Source organism: Dermacentor silvarum, chromosome 9 (assembly GCF_013339745.2).
Source record: "Dermacentor silvarum isolate Dsil-2018 chromosome 9, BIME_Dsil_1.4, whole genome shotgun sequence".
Classification (NCBI taxonomy): Eukaryota; Metazoa; Arthropoda; class Arachnida; order Ixodida; family Ixodidae; genus Dermacentor; species Dermacentor silvarum.
Genome location: NC_051162.1, coordinates 138,511,695 through 138,533,855, shown reverse-complemented (window position 1 = coordinate 138,533,855; position 22,161 = coordinate 138,511,695). Strand labels below are relative to the sequence as shown.

At 46.3% G+C, this 22,161-nt stretch overlaps 1 protein-coding gene across 4 annotated transcripts in view; it reads right to left on the bottom strand.

The window, feature by feature from the left end:
• The window catches only part of LOC119464446 (uncharacterized), a 64,718-nt gene that overhangs the window by 16,862 nt on the left and 25,695 nt on the right, over positions 1-22,161 (bottom strand). Inside the window, exons 2-4 of one of the 4 annotated variants that reach the window (XM_049656329.1) lie at positions 14,752-14,927; positions 12,919-12,992; positions 12,025-12,105 (exon numbers count right to left, since the gene is read on the bottom strand). The exons of 1 other annotated variant lie outside the window; for it this stretch is intronic. In XM_049656329.1, coding sequence (XP_049512286.1) covers positions 12,025-12,105; positions 12,919-12,992; positions 14,752-14,927 — 331 coding nt within the window. Of the gene's footprint in view, positions 1-657; positions 850-10,285; positions 10,551-12,024; positions 12,106-12,918; positions 12,993-14,751; positions 14,928-22,161 lie in introns of those variants that run through there. 2 more of the 4 variants (XM_037725419.2, XM_049656331.1) reach the window with 2 other exon arrangements.

Sequence of the window (22,161 nt, the reverse complement as noted above, 5' to 3'; positions counted from 1 at the left end):
AGGGCCATTGAGGAGAGGCGTATACCCAGTGGCATGTATAAAGTTAACCAAGTTGACGTCATATGGGCTCATTGAAGAGCGACGGATACCCATTGGCGCAAACGCAGTGACTCAAGTTGACGTCAAGGAGGCGCACTGCTGAAGACTGGCACATACCTAGTGATCCGAGTTGTCCTCAAAGAGTTTCAGTGGAGAGCCGCAGAAACCAAGTGGCACATAACCAGTGCTTCAAGTTGGCATCAAAGAAGTTCACTGAACAGCGACGCATACGCAGTGCTATATACCCAGTGAACCAATTTGTCCAGATGGTTGGTTTCGAATCCGGTTCCATCAGCACAGCAGCCCGATGCGCTACCCAATAGACCATTGACTACCCATTCCCAATAACGCAGGTTGGCGTGAGACGGGTTAACTGATGAGTGGCACATATGCAATGTCGTACACCTGCGACCAAAGCTGGATCGACGCTTGGTTTCGAACCGGGTTCCGTCATCACAGCAGCACGATGGTCTAATCACTATACCATGGACTACCCAATGACCTAAGTTGGCGATAAAATGGTCAGAGACATCGCCAGATAGACGGCCCCTGAGAAGTACGTGAATTACTCCAATAATGCTAAACGCATTAAAAGAAGATTGTAACGTAAAGACGTACATGGCCTGGGTTTTGGTATCTTTGCACTCGTGGCTGAAGTTCCGGGTAGGAATGTCCTGAGGTGCCCTGCCGCAGTGCGAAGATGGATATGGTAGCCAGGAAGACGTGAAGTGCGGCCATTGTTCCGGCCGGCCAGAGGAAAGTGGTGAAGGCTCTCCCCGGAGGGATCCCTCTTATTTGCAATATCGGAGAAAGAGGGAAAGTGGAAAAAAGCAGCTGAAATAAATATCGAGAGAGTTCCTACGGCTTCCGAAATGTTTTAGCTGCCGTATGCCGTTGCTTTGCTCTCTTATATGCTTGCTTGTTTTTTTGTAGGTCAGTATCTGGTTCATTCGGCGTCAAGCTTTGAATCGAAGTCTATCAGGTGACAGGAAAAGCAAGGACGGCTAAAGAAGAGTTGGCAAGACAATATAGAGAAAGGTTTCGTCCATACAAAAAAGTTGGTGATTGATACACATTACACATTGTATCTTGCGGAAGAAACCATCGATGATGACTGACATTTCAAGAAAGTAGCCGAACGCTTCAAGAAGGCTATGCTGTAATAAAAGAATGGTGCGCTTGAAGACATAGATTTGTTGCACTGAGGATATTAGGTTGTGTTTATTCTCTGCGGAATTACGCCAATAAAACAACAGAGTTGTTAGCCACCACTTGTCCGACAGTAGTATAGTTGGGCAGCACGTGCTTTTCAAAGGGCTATGACCGTTGACAGATGGTGCCTGCTCTGTGGCGCACGCCCTTTGTGTCAGAGAGCAGGAGTACAAGAGAGTAGTGCCCGGGATAATGACGCGGGAGATGTGTGTGCGATGAGCCGCCGAGCCGCCAGATGATGGTTCAGTGTAGCATTTAGTGTATGAGAAAATCGCTGGATATGAGGGCGTGACATGCAGCCTGTCTGTCTGTGCGAATGCGCATTGCATGGGGGTGTAAGTTGGGCAAACTGGCGGCTTTCACAAAGGCCGCGAGTTGCGAAGCGTGTTTTGATGTTTTGTTGAATTGTTAACTCCACGAGGGAAAGACGGTCTTGTCAGCAATTCCTATCTGAAAATCCTGGGCCAGCGGACAAGGGGACGCATCGGTGTGGATGACACATTATTCAGGGGTGATTGCTGTGTGTAGTGCACTGGCTCGCCGACTCTCTGGATTAGTGTGCAGTGAATGTGGTGCGGGATGCATGTGGTGCGGTTTAGGCTACTTAGGAGATGTCGCCTTTAATTGGTGCCGGCTCCGCCTTAATTTTCACATATAGATATGAAAAAAAATGAATTAACCTACACGCATTAAAACTAAAGGTTAACTACAAATCACAATCACCCTTTTTGCATTGAATTTGTGTGTCGTAACAAGGACAATATTGCAAAAACTCTGCTGTAGTTGATGATGTCGTGGGATACAGTTTAAATGTCTGTATTCCGTTTCATTCTGGAAAGACGAAGGCAGCTGTAGAAGGATTTGTTTGATAAGAACCATCTGTATGCGCTTGAATATAGCCAGGGTACCGAAAGTATATCTGGTACAATGCTAGGTGTGCTGCTATTATAAACATGTCTTTTTTGCGAATAATTCCTTCAATTGAAAGTTCAATTTCTTGGGGCCACGAGCCGCCGTGGACGGTAGGAGATATCTGAGATCCGAAATTCGTTATACGGTAGTAGATTTTTGTGCACATTAGTCACCGTACTGATGCTCGCCCTATCTCTATCAATAAATGAATTGGTAGTTAGTGCCTTTTGTGCTGCACTGAAATGCGAAAGTAGTGTCGACAGGTTTCAACCGTCCTCATGATTGGAAATGGAGGATGACGTGCGTCTGCAATTACTAAGAAATGTGTGGCTGCTCGAAGAACGCCTAAGCATACTCTAAGGCTCCTAGCTATTAATCGTTGTAATAGCTCTTCAGATGAACTGGAAATTCAATGCATAAAAGGTGAAGAACATGCTATTTTTGGCTCTGTAAGTGCATTATGTACATTTAGTAGTGATGAAATCAACGCTCCCCATGTCGTGCCTGCAACGCGGCGAAGAAAATTTATTATTGCGTTTATTTGTTCTTCGAAGACTCTAATGTGAGAATTCCGAGAAAGTTGTCTGTCTAGTATAATCCCTAGAAAGTTTTGTTGTTTTACTATGTCTAAACGTTGTCCCTCAAGGCACAGCTGATAGTCTTTTACATTTTATCTGGTGAAGGGTAGCACAGACGGTTTCCTTCCTCTTTAAAAATTTGTGTACACTGTTTAGGCCTTCCTGCAAAGTTGATTGAACAAGGCTGGCAGATGAACCAGAGGCCCAAATACAAACATCATCCACATATATAGAGTAGTGTAGTGTTGGTGAAAGTATACGCGTTAAATCCGCCATCACGCATTTAAAGATAAACGGACTTAAGACACTGCCTTGTGGGACTCCTTGAATAAGATTATGAGAGGAACTTTTTTCCTCCCTTGTTTGAAGAAATATTGATCTGCCATTCAAGAAGCTGGCTATCCACAGTAGCGCCCTCCCAGAGATTCCCAGTTCTAGCAGACAACACAATATATGAGCATGGCTGACTGTGTCGAAGGCTCGCTTAATGTCTAATAAACCGCTCCTGTGACATTTCCCCTAGCTCGCTCCTGTTCAACAAAGGAAATGATATCCAAAATTGAATTCAAGGTGCATCACTGCCTTCGAAATCCTGTCATGGGATCGGGAAGTGCTTCTGATTGCTCACGTCACCATTACAGCCTAGTGTCAATAACTTTTTCCATGACCTTGCATAAACAGCTCGTCAGACTCACAGGATGAAAAGGCTCGAGGGAGAGAGAGAGAGAGAGGAGATTTACCAGGCTTAGATATAGGTATCACACGTGCCACTTTCCAAGAGTTAGGGACACACTGATTTTTCCACAAGCCATTGAGCAACTCCAAAAGTGCCAATCAGTGCCAATCGACCATTAGGTCCCATGTTTTGCAACATACTGTACGTAATGGAACCTGGACCTGCAGCAGTCTTTGTCGTATGAAACGAAAGTGCATATTTTAGCTCAATCATAGAGAATTAGCAGTTTAATTGCACATGCTGCGACTGAAACACGCAAAAACTTTTTGTTTTGCCACTTCAACTGAATACTGAAACTCCGCACAACTAAGAGAAACGCTTGTTCTAGTTATATTCTTGCAGAATTACTCAGCAATCACCAATTATGAAGTATCCTTGGCTATTGCGTGAGCACGAAATGGTTGTATTTGAACAACAGAGCCGCTTAATGCACAAGTAGTCATCCGTACTCGTGGATCTGGCGTCAGGGGACACAGCGTATCGCAATGATGATGTGTGGTGTTTTATGGCACAAGGGCCAGTTATGGCGAAAGAGCGCCATGCCAGTGTTTGTGAGTGTGCAGTGGAGCGATGAGTTCTGAGAAGTAGATGAGGCGTGGCTGTAAAGGGGCCTAAAACTAATCGCTGTAAAGTGCGTAAAATATACATGTACTAAAATCATGGCAATGACTTATGAGGTGTACTATGAAATGAAGAATGCATTGAGTAAGAATGACACGATATTTAAAATATTTAAGATGCAGTAATTGGCAGGAAGCTCTACTGCCTAAAGAGAGCCCTTGAACCACAAGGGCCTGGAGGCATGTGCTATAAAAAACTACTATCACAGCGGCACCCTCTAGAAAGAGGATGCGCTACGAATGTATTGGGCTAATAACATGTAAAACAACTTCATTCAAGAAACCGAGGACTACTTTGGTGTTAAAAAAGCGGTTCTTCACCAAGAAACATAATGGGATGAAGAGGGACATGATATCGGTACACTTGTGGAAAATATTTCTTTCTGTTTCGGCTTCCCGACACTCCAGGAGCACGGAGACACAACGTATCGCAAAATTCACGCCATCCCCCCCCCCCCCCCCCCCCCTCCTTAATTTTTGTAGTCACTGCATGACTGAGTGGACTTGCTGCGAATTTCTATACGCTTCTATGTTTCCACTACGGCGATAAGCTCTTTCTGCTCTTCTTACAGCTCTCAAATGTTCATATTCTCCATTAAGTGATGTGTATTCAATATTCAATACACATATTCATTGTGTCTGTATCACTGATGTGAGTTTCTCTTTGTGAGTTTCACAATCAACTCGACTAGAAAAGTGTTGCCGAAAGAGCTGCCAGTTTGTTTTATCCAGTGTTGTGCCACACTACGTGCCTATCACCGAGGCGACGGGATCTCCCACTTCTCCCGCGACGAATCAGGCATGCGACGCGGGTGACTTCAAGCAGCACCAGGCCTTCTCCGCGACGAAACAGGAATGCAACGCGGTTTACGTCATGCAGCACCAAGCCACTCCGCGACGAAAGAAGAATGCGACGTGGGTGACGTCAGCAACCGCCCCGCCTGGTTCCTGCCGACGAGGAGTCGCCAAGGAGATCTAACCGGCCAATTGTTAGGAGAGAGAGTCGCCACCAGCCGCCCAGTCGGTCTGATGCGCTGTTACAGCTGCATGTACGCTATTATCCACTATCTGTAAATATTGTACAAAGCTTTTCGTCTCCTCTAGGTCTGCTCCAAGAGTCCGTCTCTCGTCCCCAACCCCCAAAGTCACAACAGTGGAGGGCAAGCTGTGAGATTCAAAGCCGGATAACGCCCGCTACACCGCTCAACGGCAGCCACGAGATCGACCGGCGTCAGTTACTTTGGAGGGGTGAGTGCCCGACGTTTGCATTTGACATCGCCAGACCTCTGTCGCACACGTAAATGCTAAGGACATTTGCTCAAGTATTCTGAAAGGGGTTGTAGCGATCTTGTCTTAGTTCGCTTCGTCCCAGTGCACTGATTTCCGGCTTCGGAAGCAAAGCTTATTTAGAGGCAAAATCGGAGGACGAGCCGTCAGATCACAATAGAGAAAGAAGCTCAGGATGCAGGATCTTGTTGATGTTTGTCAGGAGATGGGCATTTTGGTTGCCGCGGCAAGAAAGCCATTCCTGACGTTATGAGGGCACAATAGGTAACTTAGGAGGACGTCGAAGTGGTTTTGGGAGAAATTCTTGAGAAGAGGAGCGAAAAAAAAAGTGCACGAGGAGGCAGAAGAGAAAAAAAAAGGCGCGAAGAAGCAGAGGAGCAGAAAAGGACGCGAGGAGGCAGAAGAGCAGAAAAGGCGTGAAGAGCGAGATCATGCTCTTAAAATGAGGCAACTGGAAATAGAGCAAAGCCAAATGAGCTTGGCGCGTTCAAGTCCCTTTTCCGGTGGAGTCGATAGGCCTAAACTGAGAATACGGGACCTGATGCTACCCTACAGGATAGGTGGTGATATCGCACTTTTTCTCGTGAATTTCGAATGTACGTGTGAAAAGATAGGCCTTAACCGCGGTGTAAGATATATACTGTTTAGGTGAGGACACTCGCCAGACGCGATCGACCAGATAAAGCAGCAAAGGCGCGCGCCGATCGGCCCGGTGACGGCAGCGGATACCTATCCGCAGTACGACGCAACTTCAACACAGAAAACTTTTTATTGGTTTTTTCTCTCGTTGGTATAGCAACCGGCGCTTCGCGGGAAATCCGAAATGATTGAGTGACGCGCCAAAGTAGGTCACCGGGGAGAGAGGAGAACTTGGGGGAGAGGGCATGCGCGCGTTCCTTGTCCGCGCAAACTCTCGCCTGCGTTCTCACTGAAGTTGCGTCGTTCCGCCGATAGGTATCCGCTGCCGTCACCGGCCCGATAGACGCGCGCCGTTGCTACTTTATCTGGTCGATCGCGTCTAGCAAGCAAGCCGGGAAGTGTCCCCACCTAATAAGTATACATATATCTTACACCGTGGCCTGGACGAAAGCCTTTGGTCACTAAGACGTCTGTCGGTGGTCCCAGGGGAGCCGGCGGAAGTTCTCGCACGCTTGTCTAAAGAGGACTACGAGAACTATGGGAAGGTGAAAGCCGCGCTTCTTCGCAAATACCGCCTCTCTGCCGAGGCATTTCGGCTGCGGTTCAGACAGGCAAAAAGGGGCAGCGAGTCGAACACTGAGTTCACGTACGAGTTAAAATCTAACTTAAAAGAGTGGCTCAAAAGTGCAGAAGTTATGGCAACCACGACAAGGTGATTGAATGCATAGCACTGGAGAAGTTTTACCGAGTTCTCCCAGAATAACTTAAACTTTGGCTGCAGGACAGGCTCTCAGCGGTAGACCTAGAGAGGGCAGCCCTGCTCGCGGAGGAATATTACACGCACCCAAACTTCCAAGAAAAACCTATTCAGGAAGATAGGCTAGGAAAAAAGGACTATTCTCTAAAGCGGTTTTCCTCTCGCAACAAATTGTTGCCTAATAAGATATCTTCTACGAGCGATGAGTTCAGCAAAGGGGTACCAACTAAAGATTCGGCGGTGAGGGAAGGGCTTGCAGAGACTGTCGGCTGTCTCTGCAAGCCCACGAGAAGAGCACTCGGATGCTTGCCTTTTATGAGTGCAGCAACAGAAAGGCGCTCGGTACGAAAAGCGAATGCGTAATGTGCTTTGATTCTGTCAATTGCGAGAAACTGCGCTAAGCAATAGCCCGGTCAGTGTTGCCACCATGCCCCTGAGGAGAATCGAAAAAAGAAAAGGCTCAACCATCCCTACCGCGTCCAGTCTAGCTTTATCTGATGGAAACACTATATTCTATTTCTTTGTGCGTCAATCCCAGGTTCATGCGTGACTTGCACATTTAAGCATAAGCAATTCCAGGAAGGAAGAAACGAGTGCAGCCTGAGAGGGCTAGGCAATGTAAAGCAATATATTAACCTCGGTATGCCTTGAAGAGAGGAGGGTATTGAAAAGTGGAATCACACCAATTCTGGTTGTGAAGCAAATCCAGTGGCGGATCCGGGGGGGGGGGGGGGGGGGGGGGGGACTGTAAGTTCTAACATGTTGCTGTGTGCGGGGATTCATTGCTGTGCACAACGCTGCGACAAAAATGATGCGCTTGAATTGAGTTTTCTGCCTCAATCCGTCGTTCCATCGTTTCTGCTACGCTGGCGACGGCGCCATCCTCAACTAAGTTGGGCAGGCCAGCTCCTCCCCCTCAGTTTCCCCTCGCCATAAGATTTTAATCTTGTTCCATTTGAGTTCCACAAAGTAAGTGCTAAATTTCTACAACTGTGTTAGTTAGGGGGCCCACGGTGGAAATAGAGTAGGTGTTTTACTTAAATCAGTGTAACGCTTTAAAAACATGTTCCACCTATTTGGTTAAACTTCACCTATTTGTTAAAACTATAGTGGAAATAGAGTGGGATGTTCCACTTCGCATTGACTGCTGGCTGATTGGCATTGGCTGCCCACGGTTAAACCACAAACGAGGCTGCGCTGGGTGACATGGCTTGGGCCACTTTCAAAGTAAAAGAAGCGCAGGGCAAATTCGCTTTGAATACACAGGAAAATGGATGAAACGAAGTGGGTGCCTAAAGTGCACAAGTGTCTGTAAACGTGAACGCAGAAGAGAGGAAGAGGCCAAGAAAGCTGGAAACCAAGAATCGCTAATTGAAGGTGTAGACAAGCCTGAGTCATCGAAAAGAAGCGGCATCAAGATGAAAAACGAGCGAGTTGTTAGGTGTTCATGTTGAAGTTTGTGCAGCGTTCACAGGTCTATATGGACGAAGGACAAGGAAAGTATGCGCGCGATACAATTGGAGCCTTTCACATCAGGCGAAACGGGAACGCTGTGTGAGTGAACCATCAAGGCGGTACTGGGATAAACTGCTAGAAAAGTTGGTCGACACGTGCGTCGGCCGAACATAGAGTGCCAGTGGTGCGCGTGTCTTTTGATAGTGAGTTTTAGGTGTGCAAATGTTCATGTTGTTGTCACGTGTTTTAACTATGTCGTGTTAGTTTTCTTTATTCGTGTGTTTCCGAATAAAAGTCAGTTCAGAGTCAGCGCATGTCTCGTTAACTTTCCTTGTCCTTCGTTGAGCGCTGAACAAACTTCAATATAAAAATAACTGGGAAAACACAGACACTAAGTTTGATACAAAGGATTTAAACAGCGAGTTCTTAAACTTTCACAAGGACGGGTTTCAAGAAATTAGGGAAGAAAATTTTTGCGGTAATAAAAATGGCAGGCTTTCTATTTGGGGACCGAGCTGACTGCCCGAGGAGGAAAACATACAGGCGTGAGTATTTGCAACAGTATGAGACACGTGTCTGCCGCAAAATGTCTGGAGACGACCCAGAACACCTGCAGTGCATGCCAACATATTCACCCAGTCAGGGCCAGATTTCCCAAAAACTTCTTACGCTTTAATTGTTCGTAAGAAAGAATTTCAGCCGATCTAGATGCAAGACATATTATTATCTAAGGCGACCGGCCAATTGAAAAGAGCGCTTACGAAAGAAAAGCTTTGTGAATATGACCCCACATCCGTAGGGAACCTCCACCCTCCAGAAGCGCTAGGATTCAAAGCAGGGGGAAACATTAACTGGTCAGGCAGTAGAGATACGCGAGAGATGTTTAGAGTATTGCTGGGAAGAATAGAAGGAAAAATATGGGGGTGGCATCATCAAAAGCACAAGTAACATTATGGCATAAAGCAGCGATAGGAAGAGTCAACAGCACGACATCGTAACAGGTCAACTGCCTGTACAGGCTATAGGCGAAAACTTGTGACGCACTTCGCTGGTTCAGACGGGATGCCACTCGAAATAATCATCACCAGGCAACCATTTGTGTCGTTGATGCGAGTGTGTGTATGACGTGAACGTGACGGCACATCGGTGGCAACGAGAACGGTATAACGTTGACGAACACGACCATATGAGAAGTTTGGCGGAAATGACGGCAGCACGAACACATGGTCGAGGACAATGGTACTGCCACGACGATGTCTGGTTTATGAGGACGCCAAAACTACTGCACCATGACGGCAGCCTGTCTCGAAGGCGGCGCACCCGGGAATCGAGGCAAGACAGATTGAATCGGGAAAAACAGAACACCAACGTCGCTGCAAGAAGCAAAGAATTCTTATTTGCACTTCACCCACCACTACAACTGGGGATCGACTTCCTGCCCCAACGTGCACTTATTGGAGCAGGACGCTCTAAGCACTACACTATCAAATAGTTTTGGCATTTGATAATTCGTGCGGGGTTTTGCGCAGAAACCAACCTACGATAGCGGTGACTTATGGGCATGTATTTCAGAGGGCACAACGCGCAACACTGCAGTGAACAAGGACAACGTGGTGCACATTGAAAGGATGTGTTCGGCCTACGCAGGTTCTGGGAGAGGCGGTGTCATTGAAGGTGTTTCAGAGGTCACAACAGGCTACACCGAAGCAGACGAGGGCGACGAAGCGTGTATTGGCCGTGGAGACAAGGCAGTTTCCTGAGATGGAAAAACTAATTATGGCGTTTTTGCTGGTAACTTAAATAGGCCAACCGCGAAAATACTAGTACACTGTAAACCGATTAAATGATATAAGTCGGGAGCGGTGCAGAATTGGGCCTGTTGGGCCAAAAACGTTTCGTGAGTCGAGGTGGGTTGTTTTAATATAAATGCAGTTGTGGATATTTTAGTGGTTCCTTTAGTGTTACCCGGTTGGTACAATGCCTACCGCTGTGGAAGATGCGAATAATGTTCCAATAAACACAGGAGAAATAATTTTAGAAGAACAAGGCACAGTGGAAAGAAAGGAAGCTTTATTTCAGTAAGCGTGCAGGGCTGTTACATGCTCAGAAGATGGTCACGTGTTCGTCAACGACTGACTATTGTTTCCACCCGCCGGAGTTGGAGTTACCGTACAGGCCGAGCACGCGACTGCATGACTGATCGTACACCTGGTACTTCGGAGCACCGCCGCAGAACAGATCGAAGATGAAGTCGCAGTAGCTGGCACGTCGGCTGAGCGTGTGCGACACACGACGCCACATGGCACAGCCATATCCTGCCGACAAAACATGACAGGTTGTTTAGATGATTACTAAACTCTTACTCTGGTTTCAGTATCAAGTCAAGAGTAGCGAAATTATGTTTATTGGCAAGAGCGAGGGACCAAATATAAAGCAATTACTCACATGTGCAGAAAACACCAGCAATAGTTCGATAAAATGTCAGGTATGCTCTTTCTTACATTTCTTATATGTTAAAAAGGTATTAATTGAGTAGTTTTGACAATCGCAATGCTCACAAACACACAATGCTCACGGAGAGCAGAAATTTATTTTCACTGTATTGTCACATAACTTCAAAGCCATGCTTTTCTGAACCCTGTGCTCGAACTTTGAAGAAGCTTAATAGGGATCTCAGGCAGTACAGTTTTGTTATACCACAATACATGGTATGATCGCCTTTAATAGACACACCCCAAAATTATTGGTGGTGTGCGCGGTGTTTAGAAGTCATCATCATTAGCCTATATTTATGTCCACTGCAATACGAAGGCCTCTCCCTGCGATCTACAATTACCCCTGTCTTGCGCTAGTTGATTACAACTTGGGCTGGCAAGTTTCCTAACTTCATCACCCCACCTAGTTTTCTGCCGTCCTCGACTGCGCTTCCCTTCTCTCGGTATCCTTTCTGTAACTCTAATGGTCCACCGGTTATTCATCCTACACATTACATGCCGTGCCCAGCTCCATTTTTTCTCTTAATGTCAATTCGAATATCGGCTATCGCCGTTTGTTCTCTAATCCAGACTATTATCTTCCTGTCTCTTATCGTTAGGCCTAACATTTTTCGTTCCATCGCTCTTTGCACGGTGCTTTGCGCCGTTTAGAAGGAATACTTCCTAAATTTGTGAAGAGAGGATGTTACTACGCTCTAACGTTTAGAGATAGCTACACCTATAAAGTTTTGGTTGCAGTTCAGCAAAATTTGTCAAGCTTCGGCGCAATACGGTCAACCGAAAGAAGATGCATAATGGCCAAATTTGTGGAGGCGCATTACCAAGGCTTTATGTCGAATGCACAGCAAACACATCCTAATGAATAAAACGTGCGCTTACAAAATATGAGATGGCGTTTAGTGAGAGATAAAACAACGAGCGAGCTGGTTTGTATGACTTCACGTTCTCATCCACACGAGGCAGATATTTGCAGGAAGACGGAGGTCTGAAGTGTCAATAGTGCTCCAAGGAGGGTTTTCGCTGGAGCCGCTTTCTCATATTATTGTAATATAATTGTAACTTTGTAGCTTGTTTCATTTCAATCGATTTCGTACAGCCGTGATGTTGAAACATCAGGAAGCATAAATAGCCAATTTTTTGTCGATAATACATTGTTGATTACATATGCTGATTGTATAAGAAGCTACTTCGATCGCGGACTGTCCATTTGAAGCAGCCTATTCGGCTAGAAGAAGCGACATACAATTATTATAATTCCTGCGTGGTATCATTAAAAAGTATTCGCAAAACTTACCGTTAAGAGCATAACGATAACGTCCAACAAAGCAACTGTTGCAGTCTTTGAAGATCGTATGCATTTGGAAATTGCCCATACCTGAAAAATTAAATGTGAATTAAGACGCATTATCAGGTCCAGAAGACTTTTCGGTGCGTGAACGTAACATTGAAAGCACTCTAAATCTAAACAAAATGATTGATAATTGTAGAAAAATTTGGGCTGCTACACACGACGAACACTGGCTTTTTGCTCAACGAGCTATTTGACGCTTCCGCATCAGTATTATTAACAAATTATGGCAACCCTGATCTTCCCCATCTGTCCTAAATTTACAGGACCGCGTTATGGTGGTGAAGGCGTACTGTAGGCTCGTGGAGATTTTGATGTGATGAGCTGTACGGGAAGAGTAGGTTTAGGAAGGAGAAAGATAGTGATGCTATGCCAGTAGGCATTTGATTGCCTCAGCAAAGTATTTGGAATTTTTATATTAGGTCTGAAAGATAAGGTATACTCTTAGGTCAATACACATTATACGAAATGTTGGACGTCACAGATTGTGAGACGACATACCTGGTGACATTCTACCTTTCTAAAATTTAATCTATAAACATAGGCCTCTCAGTACAAACGAAATGTGGTGAGCGTTTGCAGTGGTCTTTGACTGACTCTCCTAAAAAAAAAAACTGCGAAGGTTGTGCATCAGATAAGAAGCAATGGCCAATGAATATCCTGCACATGTTATCGGAGAGAACTGCCGTTTGACATAAAAGGAATACATATAAATGGACAGAATCCTCACATTTCCCCCACCGTGATTTGCAACTATTTAGCACTTTTATAGAAGAATCAAATTGTTACAGTTTGCAGTGTCTTCGTGTACCATTATTCATCACTTTTGCAGTGACTTACCATTGAAGGACATAAAGTTATACTGATTCCTTGTGCTGTATCCTGGCGTCGAAGTAAGGACATAGCGGCCAACACTGAAAAACAAATTAGCATGTCAAAAGAAAGTTTCCCATAATATTTACAGGATCATATTTAGAAGTATCACTGCGCTGTATACGGCGTTGTATATTATAGCTACTTTGTAATCATAAAGGTTTTATGTTATTGCGATAGCAATTATATGGACACTCAAAGCGAATTTCTGCCGTCGGCGTCGCCGTTGCCGCGAGGTTCCGTATGACGTCAAGTGGCGATGAAATCGTCGCCGCGCGCCGTATGCTGTATGTGCGAGTCAAAGCGTGCGAGGGACGCGCGCTTTCACGGGGAGCGAACGCACGGCGGAGAGCAAACGCTCGTTCTGCGCCATGCTCTCTGAAGGGCTGCAGAATTAAGCGTCTCTTTCCTCCTTTAAATCACCCTATATATGGAGCAAACGCGACTTCCGTCGCGCGAAAGGCCGTGGGGAGACAGGAGAGAGAGAGGGGATACGACGTTTAGCTGTGGCGCCAAATGCGTATTTATATAAAAACGTTGAGAGGCGACAAGGTGGTAAAGAGTTCCGACGCTGCTCGACGAGCGTCCCGTTCTGATCTCGTCGAAAACCTCCGAGCCGCCCCCAGAGGCACCGGCAAGTCACCAACGCCGCGCGCGTTCGGAGCGAACGAGGGCAAAACGCCGACGGCGTCGACAACAGTTCTGCGCATTGCTGATGCTGCTGCATGTCCAAGTTTACACAGCTGATAAAACCACTATCCTTACTCCGTATAGCTGTCTACTAATTTGGTATCGCAATTGATGCTTCGCCTGTCAGGTGAAACTGCGACATTTTTTTTTTACTAAAAGCTCACTTTCCTTTGGTGTGCTGAAAGCGCCTAATGAAAGATTAGGCACAAATGCATGCCATCCTGTCCACCGTTCTGCACCGATATTGTTCAATGTTTATCTGCTAAGTAATTATTACTTTATCATAATCAGCAAACACGTGTGATACTCGACTAAATTATGCATATCATTCCGTAATAAATTTTAAGGCACACGCTAGTTAATTCTGTATAGCAGACCCGAACAAAATGGGAACATGCATGCCTTTGTCCTGTTTAGCGCTAGTCTGTCTCGTAATTCACCTCATAGCATGAGTTGGCATGGCGAAGAAAGGCAACACGATAATTTTATGTCTTGCGTTTTGTTGTGTATTATATATATATATATATCACTCCGACGAAGGCCGGTCCTCCGGCTGAATCCTCAGGCAATAGATATGCCATAACGTTCATCTTTTTTCTTTTCTTGCATTCACGTATATATATATATATATATATATCGCTACGCATGGTTTAACTTTTCAGAGGGGTAAGTATTTAGAGTAGCCTGGTTCAACCTGGCAACAACAAAGCACAAATCTTATTTGCTGCCAGCGCAATCAGTCAATGCGCATACGGAGCAAGTGCTTAGCGCACATACCACATTCGGCGCTGCTAAGTTAATATCTAAGTTACGCAAATGTATTCGCGTCTAGTTCTACGCTGCTTTATGAATAAAATTACAAATATTTTAAGCACTAACACCATGTGCTCAAATATAATAATATTTCGAATGATCTGGCTTCCCCAGTATTCCATGACGCATTTCTGGTCTGGTTTCTGGTTGTCTGCTTGTTTACAATGCAACTTTCTCAACACTGATGCCTACACAAGTCTATCTGATAGTGCTTCAGTCGCTCTTTATTCTAATTCGGATATTTCTGTCAAACCATTTTAACTCGTGATGCTTTCTGAAAATTGTAAAGAGTGTTACTTTGATCCACATCCACGTCCAGATCCGTCCTGGCACCACGAGAACCTCACTTTCATGCTGTTGCCCATGACCGGTCCAATTCTCTCATATTTGACGCATCTAGCGCTTCCGCCGACGTGTGGATCGTATGGGTAGTTCCTCTTCACCATGATCCAGTCGCCATTGTTGGGATAGCACTGAACGTGTAAATAAAAGCGAAGAGTTCTATTAAAAGCTTTTACTTGGAGCGTTGGTTATAACATAAATCATGACAAGGGTAGTTCTATAATCATAGTTCTGCAAAACAGTGACCACGACGTAGAACGTGACCACATCCACCGAAGGTATCACAGAACCCTCAACACAGGCTATAACGGAGGCTGCTTGTACATTGCGTGGCACATTTACCAACAAGGGTGTTTGTTTGTGTATATGATGTCTGCATCACAGCCTTGTAAAACCATTCAGTACACTTCCTCGTCATGGCTATCATCATCAGCAGCACCATCAAAACCACTCTAGAACTAAGGCTTCTCAAGGAATCGTTCATTACTAATGTACTCTGTCATCCCACTCCATCATGTCTTCAAGCTGAATATTTCCTCTAGTCACCTACCACTGCGAGTGCATTTTATCTCCCTTAGTAAGCCCCCCCCCCCCTTTTCGTTTAGGAGCTATACTTCCACATCCCAGCCGTTTTTTTCCTTTCTTATTTTGCATGACTGGCCAACTGCACTTCTAACCATTATTGTCAAGTAGTTTATCCGTTCCGCGGGTTTTCTCTCGAATGGATTCTGTCATTTTCCCATCTTGTGTGGTCAATTTAAGTCCATCATTCTTCGTTCCACGGCACGGCTGCTTGTGTGGTCAACAAACTATTGTCAAATTTCGTTCTCAGCATCGATGTTAGAAATACATTTAGGCGAATGTTGGCAAAATGCAGTGATTACATGCTTTTCGTGTTAGTGATAACTTCAGGTTCCCCTTCTTTGCTTGCAACAGGCTGCCAGATATCCTAAATAGTCACATTTCCCCATTCGTTCGTTACTGTTCCCCTTTCCCTTTTGAGGATGGGAATCCAATGCAACTTTTTGGTGAGCCGTGCTCCCTCAAGGGCTGCAGAAGATAGCGCCAAGCTTTCCCTTTCCACACGAACCACTTACTACTCTATACTATAGGGCACTCTCGGACTGCTTCAAGAGAATGAGCAAATATCGTCAACTGTTGTTGCGTGGGGAAACTATATACAACATTAGTTTTGTAGTGTAATTTGCTTCAATTACTTTTACGAGATTACATGTTGCGCCTGTTAAAGTGGTTTTAGCCTGAGACAGAAGTGCTTTATGGTATCCACAGAAGGTATTCCTATGCGATTCCGCAAAGAGTGACAATCACTTCCGTTCTGTATTATGTGTACTCACACTGCATTTATGACGGGCTCGCCTATTTGTCAGTGCCTGAAAATGCTTTTATCGAAAGCGTCTACTTCCCACAGCCACCAAATTTACGAGTAGTGTAGCTATTATACAAGAGAAAATGCTGAAATATTCGGGATGAAAACGCCATATCCAGTCTGTAATATATATCTGTAATCGAAAGTGTGATAAGTTGTGTTCGCGCAATTAAGTTTCCTCAAAAATTAGTTTATGTGCGAGTATAAGTAGTTGTCGAGCAGAGAGATAGAGAAATGAAGCCTAGAAAAGCAGGGAGTTCAACGAGGGTCATTTTTGGTTGGCTACCCTGGACGGGGAAGCCGACAGGGTAGCCAGGGTAGCCCCGCGTGCCACATAGGCAGCTGTGACGCGACACTCCCGCACTTCATCTGTGCCGGCCCATGCTATAGTGCCGAAAGACAAATCCTGTGCGCAAGGCTGGATAGACCGTACAGACGTTCACTATCAGAACAAAAAGTTGTAGACCAGTACTCCGAAAGCAACTCCGTGAAAAAGGCTCTACTCGCGTTACTAAAGATGCCGATGTCTACGGACTTTCATGGTAGAATTTAAGAACACCGCCTCCTACCGCTGTATAACTTACGCGGTTTACTTTGGTCATGCTTTTCGCCAAGAAATGAATAGCCAATAGGTACCGTATAAACCGTATTATAGGTCGGCCCGGAATAAAAGTTTACCCCTGACCTTGACTTGGCCAGATGACGACTCGCAATCTGCTAAAGACCGCTATATAAGACGAGGGGCTTGTTAAGCAGTTTTTGTTTTCTGAATAAGAATCACCACCTCTTCCACTCCGTGAAGATGGTCGAACAGCGAAGCTGTGAACGGCGCTACTTGCGGGGGATGGGACGCGTCAGCGTCCACGGGCGATGGCGTTCCTAGCGCGTTCCTCACGCTTTTCTACGATGTTCCCAGACAAGAGTCCGTGACCAAAGCTTCGTATATACAAACAACGCTAGCGCGAACTCCTCTCCCACCCCAATCTCCCATTGACTTACTTTTTTTCATACACCGCCATTGGTTGGCGCGCCTCACGCTCTCCCTCTCCAACGCGAGTATTGGACGGCGCGTCTTACGTCAACCCCCTCCCCGTTCTCTTTTTCATCTGAACCCTCTCACAGCATTCTTAAACGGGCTGAGCTCTTCTTTTCCTCTCCTCCCCGCTAGATCACTTGGGTTTTAGCGAACGGACGACGGCACAGGGACCGCAGAAACAGCTTCGCTGTAAAAATCTCGACCTATATTCCGGTATACTTTAGCTGTTTCGGCTGGTTGGTGAAACATTTTTTCATGACATATGAGCCCTGTTTTGCGCACAATTCGCAAGGAAGAAATCGCTCCGTCGTTTGGACCTTCTTCCATGTGAATTGTGCGCAATTTAGAGCTTTTTTATTGATGAAGCAGTATGAGAACTATGTAAGGCTTCTGAAATGTCTTACGTTGCCGTAAAGAGTCATGGCAGTGCTTTCTGCCTTGGTGTTCCACTCTGTTAAAGAGAGCTTGCGTGCGCACCAGGCTACACGAACTGAACCCTTCGCTTCCAACTCCGACCTCCACCCGGGATTCACCGACGTGAGGCATCGCTTCTATAGCGGCTGTGGTTGGGAGTGGCTTTCACGAAGGCGTACTGTGTTTTTATTGGAATGACCGAAAGTGCTACGTGCGACGTCTGCGGCAGCGAAGAGAACATAGAACATTTATTGTGTCACTGCGATCGATTTCAGTCGGAAAGATAAACTTTATCGAACGCATTGCGACGACTTGACGATCGACCGTTGTTCGTGCAGGTGATCCTTGAAGACCGTCCCCATCGCTTGTCGGCCCACAAAGGTGTGAAGGCACTGTTGTCTTTCTTGAGGACGACTGGCCTATATGAACGCCTTCGAATTGCTCAGGCCCTCCGCGTGCGTGCGCGAGCTCACCGTGTCCTTCCTCACTCCCCCCCCCCTCCTCTCTCTATCTGATCTTTCTGTTCCCAAATTCCCGTCCCCCAGAGTAGGGTAGCCAACCAGACGCATTTCTGGTTAACATCCCTGCCTTCTCTTTCTCTCCTCCTCCTCCTTCTTCTGCCTCGGTGCTTATAAATCTTTAGGAACAAAGCTTTACGGGGCAAAGTGTATAACAACAGTTTTCTCAGCCAATATTATCAGCTTTCATCTACTTTACCTCACACAGAAGACAACTACGAACCAATTTTATCGTTAAATTCTCGTGTGGTATACCCGTCTGTGTACTGCAACTTGGCATTGTACTGACGTTGTTCGTTAGCAGCCGTATACGTTAAACGGAGGGTCTGCTGTAAAAATGGTTGAAGTCCATAGTGATCACCCGGTGTACTTATGCAAACTCTTTTTTTTGTCACCACATAGCGCTTGAACTACGAGGAACAACAAGGCCCCTTGATTTAATAGAGATAATTAACGTCCCCAAGTAAGACTGCCATTGTAGGAGACACCGTAATGGAGAAATTCTGATTAATTATAATATCCCACGTGTTCTTAATCTTGCGCCTAAAGCAAACTGTTTTTCTTTAAATTGCAATTCAAATGAAAATGTTGTTGCCGACGCCGTGAAGCGAACCCTTGATTGGTTGTTCCGCAGCAGAAAGTTTTGACAGTGTAACAGAAGGGTGATGTAGGCTCACTAACAGTGCGGCACTGTATGCCAACGCTTGTCGATGGAGGCAAAACGAATTTAGCGTGAAGACTTACACGGCCCGGGTTCTGGAATCTCTGCAGTTGTGGTTGAAGTTCCGGATAGGATTGTGCCAAGGCGCCCCCTTGAAGAGCGAAGGCGGCGATGGTAGCCAGGAGGAGGTGGAGAGACGACATTGTAGCGACAGGTAAGAGGAAAGTGGCGAAGACTGCCCACGGTGGGCTCCTTTTTATTTGCAATATCAAAGAGAGAGGGGTGAAGGAGAAACAGCTCAAATAAATCTCGAGAGAGCCCTTACTGCTTCCGGTATAATTTTAGCTTCCGTATGAGTTTCTTTAGCCTGTGTTTATTATGTTTGTTGCTTTTCCGCACGTCAGTGTCCGACTCGCATGGGCCAAGCTTTGGACCTAAGTAACTCGAGTGACAGCAAGAAAACAAGGCCCGCCAAAGAAGAGACGAAACGACAATATCGAAAAAGGTTTCACAACCAATATGCCCGAAACAAAGACAGACGGTGATTGATAGAGCCAGAAATTGAACAAACCGATTGAATACACGGGTAGAATATCACTGGATGCAGGAGGTATTTTGTACAATCGTGAGGCAGTCCTGAATGTCTTTCAATGTCGTGTAAGGCATATTTTGAGATTTATATTCTCAACAATGAGCAAATTTGTTTTTTGAAGCGTCGTTCTTGCATTTGTCTATTTTCGTACTTTTTGTCTGTGCTCCAGAGAACTGTATTTTTATGCACTGTTGTGCAATTAGATTTGACTTTGACTATATGTTTGGCCACACTCTTTTAATACATCTTGTTATACTTTAGGCCCAAAGCAATGCACCTCGTGGGAATTAAAGAAAGAGAACTTCTTAGGGGTTATTTTAGAAACAAGGCTATTGCGAATGTATCGAGCAAACATGTCGTAAGCACACCTGGCAGACTAGGACGATGCGACTTCCTCAAATTCACAGCACACGCCCAAACACATGTGCTGGCAAATACACACGTTCTCAAACCGAAAACAGCCAATTCTTAAGAAGTTTCCCTATAGCACGGTCACCGCCGCTGCCGGTGTCCGTGGCAGCTATCACTGGGAATTTATATATATATATATATATATATATATATATATATATATATATATAATACCCAGTTGCCGCCGGGATCGAACCCGTGCCCGCTTTGCCGGAGTCAGCTACTCTACCAATGAGCCACGCCAGCGCTTGAGATGTGTGATGCGAGAGGCGCGCCGCGTAGCGTCAATACGTGCACACTGTGCATTGCAGTTGCATAATGTTACACCAGGTGTCACGCAACGTAGCAGTTGCATAGTTGGCGGTACAAGGGAGATAGAGAAGTCTTAAGGAAGAAATAGAAGATTAAGGAGACGTATAAAAAATTCTAGAATGAAAAACATGTATGACTACCTCAATAAATGAAGCGCGCCAGGTAACTGTTTCTCACCACCCCGTTTGCGTTGTATTCCACCACGTGTCCCGGCATGTAGCAGTTGCATGTAGCTGGACCTGGTCACCTCAAACACGCTAGGTAACTATTTGTCACCGAGCATGTCCTGTGGGGCTGCGCCTCTGCCGGTCCCCCTTTCACCCAAGAGGAAATGATCAAGCTTATTAAGGCCCAGGATCAGACCTCCCAAATTCTGGCAATCCAGAGAGCCCGCGAGAGGGCCGTCAGGTTTGACCTGATGGTCCCCGAGTGGGCCTAGCCAGGTGGTGTTGAGTTTACTCGCGTCTATTGTGGACCGATTAAAGTTGTTTAACTCCCTCACTCACCGACTCGTTTCAAAGGGGATGCAAACAAATGATCATCATCAGCTGCAGCAGCATCCTGTCGTACCATGGGTCAAGGGATGTGACATGTGCGCCTCGTAGTTTTGATACCTGTGTTACTCTTCGGTACACGTTATGGCACCTTCTCGCAAGGTACGAACCCCCTAGTGCGTGCTGCCGAAAATGGAGCTCTAATGGAGGCGCTGCTCCAGCTTACGCAGTGACTGTGTTGCGTGTGCCGCGCATGCCGGAGACTTTTCTTTATTGCGATAATAATTATATGGACACTCCAGGTGCATTTCTGCCTTCGCCGTCACCGTGTGGTTCCGTATAAAGTCCAAGGGCGACAAAACCGTCGCCTCCCGCCGTATGCGCTATGTGCGAGTGAAAGCGCGCGAGGGGGAGCTGGCGATCGCGGCTCACCCTCGCACGCCGTCTTCCGTAGCCCGCAGTGCACCTAGGAGAAGCGCAGGGAGGAGGGTGCGTTCTACTCCGGGCGTGCGCGCCCGACCGGGCCGCAAGGCTCCGGGGGAGGGTAAGGAGGGGGGGGGGGGGGTTACTCCTGGTGGCCCCAGCTGCCGCGCGCTGTATCTTCAAGGTCATGTGGGACGGGGTCAGAGTCTGCCCTGCGCAGTGTTTTCGTGGCTTAGTTCGCGTTGATACAAGCGGCAACACGAAGGTCAATTTGCTCGCTGCTGCTGGCGCTTACTCCAGCGTTTTGACAGAGTTTCCGCGGTCCCCGAGGGAGATGTGTTCATGTTTGCCTGTGCGCGCGTGACACCACGATTGTTAATTTAGGTAGTATGCCTATGTTTACAGCTTTACACGGCCGATAAAACTATCCTTACTTCGTATAGCTGTCCACTGGTTTGCTATCAGAATCGATGCTTCGCATTTCGGGCGAAACTGCTACCTTTGGTTGAAGAGCTTAAAATGATCGAATCCTATGAATTCATGTTTGGAATTGCTTCGTTGGGAGCTAGTTTATGACTTCATGGTACAAGCTGCAAGGCTTCGGTGACGTACACGCATGGGGACGCAGACACGTAAATACGTCACTGTCCGTTTCGTGTTTACGTGGCAATGTGCTCGGGTATGTGACCCAAGCCGCGCAACTTGCGCCATAAGCTTCGACAAGAGCATGTTGAATCTCTCTCAGCATGCAAGCGTCTCAATAACTACATTTGAGATCCATTTACGGGATTTAATCTTGAGTAACAGAGACGCTGTGGGACATCATAAGGCCCCAGTATGATTTATATCACCTGCGGTTCCCCGGCGTGCACCTAATGGCTCTAAAACGAGTGGTTTTGCTCGAAGACAGTCTGTAGTTGTCTGGGCGGTGGCCTCTTTCCCGTTTTCTATTTATTGAAACTAACATTAGTAATCGTTATTAACGTCCAACTTTACCGAGGATCCATGATCCATTTGGTGAGTTGCGCCACCACGTACCTGAGCACCCGGGGGTTGGACTCTCCCAAGCGTTGTCGTGCGTGGCTCGGCCGTGTCTGGGGAAAGAGGGATCTTGAAA